This window comes from Garra rufa, chromosome 24 (genome assembly GCF_049309525.1).
Source record: "Garra rufa chromosome 24, GarRuf1.0, whole genome shotgun sequence".
NCBI classification, from domain to species: Eukaryota; Metazoa; Chordata; class Actinopteri; order Cypriniformes; family Cyprinidae; genus Garra; species Garra rufa.
In genome coordinates, this window is record NC_133384.1 from 36,627,522 (window position 1) to 36,639,218 (window position 11,697).

Here is an 11,697-nt window from a genome sequence, read left to right on the forward strand (position 1 = left end):
TTAGCTTCCTCCAATCTAAAAAACAAGAATCGAAAAAGAATCGAAACAACAGTGAGGAATCGATTCTGGAATCGAATCCAATCGATTCCAGAACCAGGAATCGGAATCGGAATCGATTCCAAAATTTTCGGAATCGAACAGCCCTACCTATTTTACAACTACTTCCCCGCTGACGAGTGGCAGAAGCCCCTCCCTTGACGCGAATTCGCGTCTGTTGTGAAGAAAATGTCACGCGCGAATGACGCGAATTTTACCGCGCGAATGGCGCGAGTAAACTCAAATGTTCAAGCGTTCAACTACGCGCGAATAGCGCGTTTTTTCCGCGCAAGTCGCGTCCGGTGTGAACGCACCATTACACGGATGATTTAGCTATCTTAAGACACGAGCAGCAGCAGCAGCGCATTGATCATCGTCAAGGACATTCTTTGTGTGATTTGAAGTATTCATTTAATTATAATATGATATCTATATAAAATGTTTGTTTTGTACACTGTGTTGTTCAAACGTGTGTAAGCGTCTCGTTAGTGTCGTTTTAGTAGGGTAACGTTTCAGTTGGCGAACTAGTAGTAGCCATAGCCGTTGTAGAATATCATATTTAATATCTATTTAATATTTACTATCATATTTTACTTTCGGGCTAGGCCTTTTCAAGCCAATGTAAAAGTTTGCCAACAAATTTTGTGTAGTTTTTTGTACTAATCTTATATTGTTACTGCAACTACACTGCACATATATGTGCAGTGTAGTTGCAGTAACAATATAAGATTAGTACAAAAAATAATATAAATTAAATATATTATATATAAGAGCAAAATAGATATACAGTATGAACAACATACAGATATATCTGTATATGTTGTTCATACTGTATATCTTTTTTGCTCATATATAATATATTTAATTTATATTATTGTAAACCATACTATCTTAACTGTATACTACTGTCCATACTGCACTGTACAGTACAGGTCAAAAGTTTGGAAACATTACTATTTTTAATGTTTTTGAAAGAAGTCTCTTCTGCTCATAAAGCCTGCATATATTTGATCAAAAATACAGAAAAAACAATAATAGTGTGAAATATTATTACAATTTAAAATAATAGTTTTCTATTTGAATATACTTTAAAAAGTTATTTCTGTGATGCAAAGCTGAATTTTCAGCATCATTACTCCAGTCTTCAGTGTCACATGTGACATCCAGTCTATCACACGATCCTTTACAAATCATTCTAATATTCTGATTTATTATGAGTGTTGGAAACAGTTCTGCTGCCTAATATATTTGATGAATAAAAGGTTAAAAAGAACTGCATTTATTCAAAATAATAAATAAAAAAATTCTAATAATATAAATCTTTACTAACACTTTTTATCAATTGAACACATCCTTGCTGAATAAAAGTATTGATTTTATAGCAGCAGAACTGTTTCCAACTTTGATAATGAATCATATTAGAATGATTTCTAAATGATCATGTGATAATGATCCTAAAAATTCAGCTTTAAATCACAGAAATAATTTAAAGTATAATAAATTGAAAATCAATCATTTTAAATTGTAATAATATATAACAATGTTACATTTTTTTCTGTATTTTTTTTTTTTTTTTTTTTACAAATAAATGCAGGCTTGATGAGCAGAAGAAACTTCTTTCAAAAACATTAAAAATAGTAATGTTTCCAAACTTAAGACCTGTACTGTGTCTAATACTGCACCGCCTGTCTATACAACATAATATCAACCTTCCTTTGCAGTTTCTTCAACTAATACTGCCTTCTCTCTTCTCCTTTGTGCTCGTTTTATCTTCGTGATATTTGTGAAATGGCTGTAGCACTCCCTGTGGTAGCCAGTGTTAGCTGGTTTGACTAACTGGTTTGTAGGTTCATGGCTGTGTAACTTGTATGCCTGTACTGCCTCTTCTGCATTGATACCTTCTCTGCCCTCAAGGTCTTTCCACAGAAACACTGATTTAATAAATTTCTCCCAACTTATGTCTGTGAAGGGAATGGTGGGTCCACCACTTCCCTCAAATATATGCATACAGCACTTCATGTTTTGCCATTTCTTCCAAGTAAACATGGGCGGAAAAAGAGTATTGTCTGTCTCGTTTTTCATGACGTTGTGTTTCCAAGCAATACCATTGTCAAATGTGTTAAATCAGAAGGGTGTATTTATTAAAGATTACAAAGAAATGACAGGACCTCGTATGAATAAAGGTGATTACATAAAATAAAAACAGCACAAATGGATATCGTTACCTCTACGTACTCATTTTGTGTCAAACTGAATATGTAGCAAAATTAGGTAAAATAGTTCTTATCTTAAATAGCACAATCTTAAATCCTGGGCGCGAAGCGCGCCAGTGTGTTCACAAACGCGTCACCGTCACCAACACAGACACTTTCCATGCACGCTATTGGATGAAGGCATCAAATACGTCATGCAGGTCGGACCCCGCACGTAGTTGCTTGCGCTATTCGCCGGGAAAATAACCTGGAGAAAGTTATCGATATTATAGTAATGGACAAAGTGTGTGAGTGGCAACAATTTTTATTTACTTTGTTGAAAAGCGTAGCGGTTACATATAAAAAACTGGGTTATCCCTCACCACAGATCGTTTGAAAACACGAAATCTCCACTCGGCCCACCGTCTAATGGTCTTTAAAACACAGTACAGCTTGGGTAAAATTACTTATTTTGGAGCCATAGGTCTGCTATTTAATATACAGTCTAATATATTTTATTTATTTATTTGTTCTGATTTTTGTTTCTTTTTTCCTTTATTTATACTTTTTTATTATTTTTTTATAAATTACAATTTAATTTAGGTTATTACATACAGCAGATAATATATTTGAGTTATTTTTTGTATTTATTTATTTATTTTAGTATGCATATTTATTTATTTTTGTTTCATTTATTTGATTTTATTTCTGTGTTTTTTTTTTACTTATAATTTTTTATATTTCTTGAATTTTTTTAGTTATTTATTTTTATTTGTTACAATTTAATTTAGGCTTTTATATACAGCAGAGAATATATTTTATTTAATGTTTGTATTTAATTATTTATTTTTGATTTGAATTTGAATTTATTTGATTTGATTTTTGTTTCTTTTTTCTTTCATTATACTTTTTATACGTTTAATTTATACATTTGGCTTTTTTGTTATTTATTTTTAAATTTAGGTTATTATATACAGCAAAAAATATATTTTATTAATTTTTTTATAAATGTTTTTTTTTTAGTTTTATTACTTTTTATACTTTTAATTTATACTTTTTGCATTTTTTGTTATTCTTCAATTTAGGCTATTATATACAGCAGAGAATATATTTTATCTATTTATTTATTTTAGTATGCATATTTTATTTATTTCTGATTAATTAATTTGATACTTCATACTTTTTTAGTTATTTTTATTTATTCATTACAATTTAATTCAAGCTATTATATACAGCAGAGAATATATTGTATCTATTTATTGTATTTATTTATTTTAGTATGCATATTTATTTATTTATTTTTGATTAATTTATTTGATCATATTTTTGCTTTTTTTCCTTTAATCATACTTTTTATACTTAAATGTATACTTTTTTGTTTTTTGTTTTTATTTATTCATTAGAATTTAATTTAGGCTATTATATACAGCAGAGCATTTATTTTTTTATATTTATTTTAGTACGCATATTTATTGATTGATTTAGCAGGAAATATAATTTAATTCTGAATGATTTTGGTGATCTCATCCAGTCTGATTTAAAATAATTTTTCATTTCTAACATTTATGGCTTCAGCTAGCAATGATATCAAGGTTGAATTTTGGTCATAAAAGTGTAATTATACGCTCAGTTAAAGATTGCAATTTAACGGTGTATTCAATGTGCATACTGAAGTCTTTTGAAGAATTGTTGGTATTTATATTTAAGTATAAAAACAGTTCTTTTCCCTTTCATCTCATCATTCTCTCTATCTCTTTCAGAGTTTGAAGGAGGGACTGACAGTCCAGGAGAGGATGAAGCTGTTCGAAACTAAAGACTCCAGAAAGATCTAACACACCTCACACACTTTCTTTCTTTCTTTCCTTCCTTCTTTCTTTCTTTGTATTCTCGCTTTTTTATTGTCTTCATTTAGATCTCGGTTGGTAGATGAAGCAGGGTAAAGAACTTTAGCTTTCTGACTGTTTTAATATCGTTTGTGTGAATTAAGGGAATGACACGTTTCAATATTGACCTTTTTGCCAACCTTCAGCTCCGACGAACCTCATATTTTTGGTGTTTTTGGGTCTCTATAAGTCATCACAGTATATATGAACACACTCAGTATTGAACTAGAGCACTAGACGTGTGTGTTTCTCATTCGAGTATCTTCTGAATGGCTGCTGTTGCGTCTTGTAGAGGTTCTGGTGACATTTTTATGATTATTCTGAGAGATAAAGAATTAATTATTGACAGAGAGAGATGTTATTTTGCCAATGATATTGTAAATACGAGTAAAGTCGTGTACGTGATAACACTTTTTCAGACTTTCTAGTACTGTAACCTTGATGAAATGACGTGGTTTGTATAAGCTGGGTAACGTGAGTGCGAGTGTGTTTTGTAGAGTGTTTTTGATCGTCAGAGATGGGTGACTCAGTCATTTACTTGAGGAGAATCTAATTGCTGTTTTAATTGCTTTTGTGTTGCTTCTGGTTTATTCGGACGTGCAAAATATAGAGCAACCAAACGTGATCTCTGCTGTGGTTGTTGCGGCATAAAGCGCTCGTTCGGCTACTGATAGTGAGCTTATTTCATCCCGTAGTTCGATCTGAATGCGGGACATTTTAATGATTTCGTTGTGTTATTCCAGCGTTCTTGCTGTTTAATACTGGCCTTTGCATGAATATGAAGCACTTTGAGTCGTTAATTTCTGTGTTCTGGTTTTGAAACATGTGATTCCATATTCCTTCTGCTCCAGAATTCAGAAAGTATTTGAACACACAACAAAGAAAACTCACTGTATAATAATATTCAATATTTGCTTTGTAAATAATTGGTTTTAGAGAAGATTCCTTTATCTTGTTCTCTCGGTCTGCATAGAAGAAAAATAAATATCTTTATATCTATCTATAAGCGGTATGTCTACACCTAATTGCCTATCTGTATGAATATTTTTATTTTGGTGTGCGTGATTGTGATACATCTGTAATAATAAAAAAATGTTTTTGAATCAAAAATCTAGTGATATGTTGTCTTTTTTAAAAGAAGGGTGATTATTTACAAATTTGAGTAAAACAAATCTGAATCTGAAGTCAAAGTACTGCAAAAAAACAGTACTCCAAAAGAGTAGTATGTCCGGAAAAAAAAAACTAAAAATTGGCAAAAAGTACCCAGATGACCTACTATGACACATTACTATCCCAAGAGTCCCGATCTCAAATCATTTGTGAACCCGCACCATAATTCTGATCTGAATCAAATGATTTGCAAACCATTAATTAAGACCTAGGAGCACAGATCATGAATCATTCAATTCAATAATTTGTGATACGCAAGTCCCGAGCTGATGATTCGTAATACACAAAGTTTCGATCAAATGATTCATGATATGCTCCGAAGACCCATCTGAATTTAAAGAATTCCGAACCTGCACCGAAATTCCGAAATGAACCGAATGTTCCACACTCCGAAGTCCCGATCTGAATAATAATTTGCGAACCATTTCAGATCCAGACTTCGGAGCGCGTATTGCAAATCATGTAATTCACAAAATGAGTCACGAACCCACTCCGGGGTCCCGATCTGAATCAAATGATTTGCAAACCATCAATTCAGATCTTGACTTGCGAGCACAGAATGTGAATTATTCAGTTCACTAGATGATTCACAAAACCTGCTCAGAAGCCCCAAGCTGAATCAGATTGAATGATTCGCGATCCATGCTCCAAAGCCCTGAACCGCACCAAACTGAAACCGTTTTGATCTGAATCAAAAGAATCACAAACTTGCTCAGAAGTTCTAATCTAAATCAAATTATAAGCGAACCCGCACCGAAGTCCTGATCTGAATCAAATTATTAGCGAACCTGTACTGAAGTCCTGATCTGATCATTTGCAATCCACAAAGGTCCGATCTAAATCAAATGATTTATAATGCGCTTTGAAGTCCTGATCTGAATCAAATTATTCTCGAACCCGTACCGAAGTCCTGATCTGAATCAAATTATTCTCGAACCCGCACCGAAGTCCTGATCTGAATCAAATTATTAGCGAACCTGTACTGAAGTCCTGATCTGAATCCAATTATTCTCGAACCCGTACCGAAGTCCTGATCTGAATCAAATTATTAGCGAACCCGCACCGAAGTCCTGATCTGAATCAAATTATTAGCGAACCCGCACCGAAGTCCTGGTCTGAATCAAATTATTCTCGAACCCGTACCGAAGTCCTGATCTGAATCAAATTATTAGCGAACCCGCACCGAAGTCCTGATCTGAATCCAATTATTCTCGAACCCGTACCGAAGTCCTGATCTGAATCAAATTATTAGCGAATCCGCACCAAAGTCCTGAATGTTAATCAAATAATTCTCAAACCCGTACCGAAGTCCTGATCTGAATCAAATTATTCTCGAACCCGCACCGAAGTCCTGATCTGAATCAAATTATTAGCGAACCTGTACTGAAGTCCTGATCTGAATCCAATTATTCTCGAACCCGTACCGAAGTCCTGATCTGAATCAAATTATTAGCGAACCCGCACCGAAGTCCTGATCTGAATCAAATTATTAGCGAACCCGCACCGAAGTCCTGGTCTGAATCAAATTATTCTCGAACCCGTACCGAAGTCCTGATCTGAATCAAATTATTAGCGAACCCGCACCGAAGTCCTGATCTGAATCAAATTATTCTTGAACCCGTACTGAAGTCCTGATCTGAATCAAATTATTCTTGAACCCGTACCGAAGTCCTGATCTGAATCAAATTATTCTCGAACCCGTACTGAAGTCCTGATCTGAATCAAATTATTCTCGAACCCGTAACCGAAGTCCTGATCTGAATCAAATTATTCTCGAACCCGTACCGAAGTCCTGATCTGAATCAAATTATTCTCGAACCCGCACCGAAGTCCTGATCTGAATCAAATTATTAGCGAACCCGCACCGAAGTCCTGATCTGAATCAAATTATTCTCGAACCCGTACCGAAGTCCTGATCTGAATCAAATTATTAGCGAATCCGCACCAAAGTCCTGAATGTTAATCAAATAATTCTCAAACCCGTACCGAAGTCCTGATCTGAATCAAATTATTCTCGAACCCGCACCGAAGTCCTGATCTGAATCAAATTATTAGCGAACCTGTACCGAAGTCCTGATCTGAATCAAATTATTCTCGAACCCGTACCGAAGTCCTGATCTGAATCAAATTATTCTCGAACCCGTACCGAAGTCCTGATCTGAATCAAATAATTCTCGAACCCGTACCGAAGTCCTGATCTGAATCAAATAATTCTCAAACCCGTACCGAAGTCCTGATCTGAATCAAATTATTCTCGAACCCATACCGAAGTCCTGATCTGAATCAAATTATTAGCGAACCTGTACTGAAGTCCTGATCTGAATCAAATTATTCTCGAACCCATACCGAAGTCCTGATCTGAATCAAATTATTAGCGAACCTGTACTGAAGTCCTGATCTGAATCAAATTATTCTCGAACCCATACCGAAGTCCCGATCTGAATCAAATTATTAGCGAACCCGCACCAAAGTTTCGATCTGAATCAAAACAATCACAACTTGCTCAGAAGTTCTGATCTAAATCAAATAATTTGCGATACATGCTCCAAAGTCCTAAGCTGATGATTCACAGAACACATTCCGATCTATATCAAATGATTCATAATGCGCTTCGGCGTCCCGATCTAATCAAATGATTTGTGAACCCGCACTGAAGTTCCGATCTCAGCCAAATGATTTGCTCTCCGAAGTCCCGATCTGGAATAATGATTTGTGAACAATTCACAAAATGATTCGCAAACCCGCTCCAAAGCCCCAATCGAAATCAAATGATTCGCGAATCTGTACCAAAGTTCCAATCTGAGTCAAATGATTCGTGATGCGATTCCGAACTCCAGATCTGAAATGATGGTTCGCAAATCTGAAAGTCCCGATCTGAATAATGATTTGCGAATTGCCAACCATTTCAGATCGGATTCGCGAACCATCGTTTCAGATCTGTAATTCGGAGCATGGATCGCGATTCGCAGATCATTCAATTTGCGAACCTGCGCCGAAATTGCGACCAGAATTAATTGATTTGCGAACCCGCAAGTTCCAATCTAAATCAAATGATTCTCTACCAGGCTCCGATGTTCCGATCCAAATGATTCACGATACGCTATTTGAAGTTCCGATATGAATCAAATGGTTCGCGATACGAGATCGGACTGCAGCCTTCGAAACAGTAAATCGTTTTGCGACACTATGGTTTAACCGATTCTGAGTTTAGAAAAGGTCTGTTTCACCCATCACTACCTGCTTTTTAAAATCATTACCTAGCGATGCTGACATTCGAAAATGAATGGCTCTTTAAATCTGGTTTCTGCTAGTGAATCACTTGAACTGAATGATCGAAGTCACGAGTTTGAATCAATCGGTTCCAGCGTAAATGACTCACTCAATTGATTCGGTTTTTCTTTTCGTGCCTTCAGCCATGTTTACACGATGCAGTCAGTACTTCTACTGGGTTAGCTCGCTAGTTGTCGCTAAATTCAATATTAAATAGTTTGACCACTTCAGTTCAGTTGGTGACAGTTCATTAGGTAATCATCTGGTCGACAGGTGAACCGCACATTTTAGTGTTATGGATATTAAAGCCAGAGACAATTTAGTAGTTGCTGGAAATGGGTAGGGACATGTTCCTTGATCAATGTAAGGGAAAGTTACTTTTAAAAGTAATGCATTACAATATCGAGTTACGATACAGTATTTCGCTACTTAGTTACTTTAAATGGAAAGTAATGCATTACGCTACTTTTGCGTTACTTTTTAAACCTGGACGGGGCTTGCTTGTTTGTTTTTAATATAAAAAGTTTTGGCAAATGTGAAAGCCTTTTTACACCAAAAGCCTCAGACTTAGGGAACAGTAAATTCACGTCTGTACAGTAGACCTCAGAAGAAAAAATTTAAACTCTTTCTCAAACAAATGTCAGATCATTTGAGTAATTTTTGCTTATTAGCATGGATAAATTGAATCATCGAAGGTCGGCAGCAAAGACATTGGTTAATAAAATGGGATTTGTATTATTTAACATTTAATTGTTGCAGGTTTCTGTTGGATTTCACTGTTTTTATTCATTTTGAGGAATGCTGTATCTGTTTTTTTTAGTGAGTGAGATGAATTAATGCATGTTCACATTTATTCTAGAACTAAAGTAGCATTTTAATCTCAACATGGGGACAGGAGAGCTTTTAATCAATAATGGGGGGAAAATTTACTCAAGTATTTTCTTGTCAATTAAAAAGTAATGCGCTACTTTACTTTACTTTACTTGAAAAAAGTGATATTATTATGTAACTTTCGTTACTTGCGATGCGTTACTCGCAACACTGTCCTTGATGCTCTTTAATTTCAGTCGTGTTTAGCATAATGTGGTGAGGTGAATTGAACACATGATCTGGTGAAACCACTGAGCAGCAGATGACTGACAGATACCCATGAAGAAGTGCAGCAGCAGTAATGTGATCATCATCATCATCATTAGCCGCATGTGTTCATCTGGATCTCAGCCAGACTTCAGCTCCACGCTGTATTCTACTCATGGAAAAGTATTGAAGTGTGGACATGTTGCGTTTAGGAGTAATGTTAGTCCTGGCCAGCAGAGGACACTCACGGTTCAGTTTTACTTTTAACGTCTTTTATATTGTCTCAGTCTTAAATTTACCTGAATCGACCTTGGTATTTTTGGTAAGTGTGCAAAGGGGATTTGAGTTTAAAACCTGACCTTTTATAACTTTTCTCTTTTTAAATAAATAAATAAAGCAAGTTGCAGTTGACTCTAACAGCCTGTAGTATTTATGCACTTTTGTTGTGTGATAAAAGAGTCTTGACATTTTGATAATGACTTCTTTTGTGAAATTAATAATCGTGATGTCTGCTGCAAAATGCCACAGCATTTTAGACAAACACTTATATACCTGCACTAATAATGCAACTTAATTCCTAATGATGTTATTTATTTATTGAAGTTGCATTCGAAATGAACTTGGCTCAAATGTATGCTCTTTTGAACATGCATGATCTTTCTAGAGCATAAAACATTCTGATGACAATACGCATGTGTGACCCTGGACCACAAAACCAATCTTAAGTAGCACAGGTATATTTGTAGCAATAGCCAAAATTGCATCGTATGGGTCAAAATTATTGATTTTTCTTTAATGCCAAAAATCATTAGGATATTAAGTAAAGATCATGTTCCATTAAGATATTTAGTAAATTTCCTTTTGTAAATATATCAAAACTTTATTTTTGATTAGAAATATGCATTGCTATGAACTTCATTTGGAAAACTGAAGTGATTTTCTCAATATTTTGAAGCGGCACAAGTATATTTGTAGCAATAGCCAAAATTGCATTGTATGGGTCAAAATTATTGATTTTTCTTTAATGCCAAAAATTATTAGGATATTTAGATAATTTCCTACCTAATTTTTGATTAGTAATATGCATTGCTAAGAACTTACCTTAGACAACTTTAAAGGTGTTTTTCTCAATATTTAGATTTTTTTTGCACCCTCATATTCCAGATATTGAAATAGTTGTATCTCGGCCCAATATTGTCATATCTTAACAATACAAACATCGATAGAAAGCTTATTTATTCTGAAAAAATGCACACTTATGACTGTTTTTGTGGTTCAGGGTTACCTATGTTGAATGAACTTTCTGCTAAGTAGCTCAAGTGATGGTGTGTAGAAGATGGCTATTTTTATAAGCCACTTTATTAACTTCATTCATTGTACTGAAATGAAGAACAAAGTATTTGTGCTGCTCAGCAGCGAATAATGAATCCAGCAGTCAGCTGAGGATTCAAAGCAGAAATACAAACATGTTTCCAGCTATTAACGCTCGACGATCACAGTTATGTAAGTGCATATGTGGGTTTGGTGTGAGAAATTCCCATGATACATGTCTGTCACTTATCTCAACACATGCTGTCATTCAAACTAAATATATGTGGGGATGTATAAGACGATTCGTCAAGAACCTCCCAGAGCTGCACTCATGAAATAAATGCTGATAATTCACCTTTATTCAATAATGCAGAAAGTTAAGCATGATTCATCAACATTAAATTGTGTGCGTGATCTATCTGGACTTCAGAAGACTTTTACAAGAGCCCAAACTTAATATTTTATCATTTTTTAATAATTTATACTTGTTTGCAGGGCAAGTTATACATGAACTGAGTAGAAAAAAACCTTACTTCGTTTTGTTTAATTATGTTTCCCATGTAAAGATGATGCAGGACCACTGTGCAGGAACCACGTTGTGAGGAGAATGTTCTAATCACGTGTGTCATGTTTCCATAGAAACAGAATCCACAGATGGAGATCAACTCCATCGGAGAGGACAAACCAGAACGAGGTGGAGAGAGATGTATTAATACATATGCAAATGACCAGTAGACAACGTTACCTGTATTTTTTTC

At 34.8% G+C, this 11,697-nt stretch overlaps 1 protein-coding gene across 3 annotated transcripts in view; it reads left to right on the forward strand.

Annotated features, from left to right (window-relative positions):
* The window catches only part of LOC141300060 (uncharacterized), an 80,771-nt gene extending 75,554 nt beyond the window's left edge, over positions 1-5,217 (forward strand). For all 3 annotated transcript variants that reach the window (XM_073830359.1, XM_073830360.1, XM_073830361.1), the window contains one exon: positions 3,989-5,217. In XM_073830359.1, the coding sequence (XP_073686460.1) occupies positions 3,989-4,060 (72 nt within the window). In that variant the 3' untranslated portion in view covers positions 4,061-5,217. The remainder of the gene's footprint in view (positions 1-3,988) is intronic.
* Positions 5,218-11,697: the final 6,480 nt, after the last annotated feature.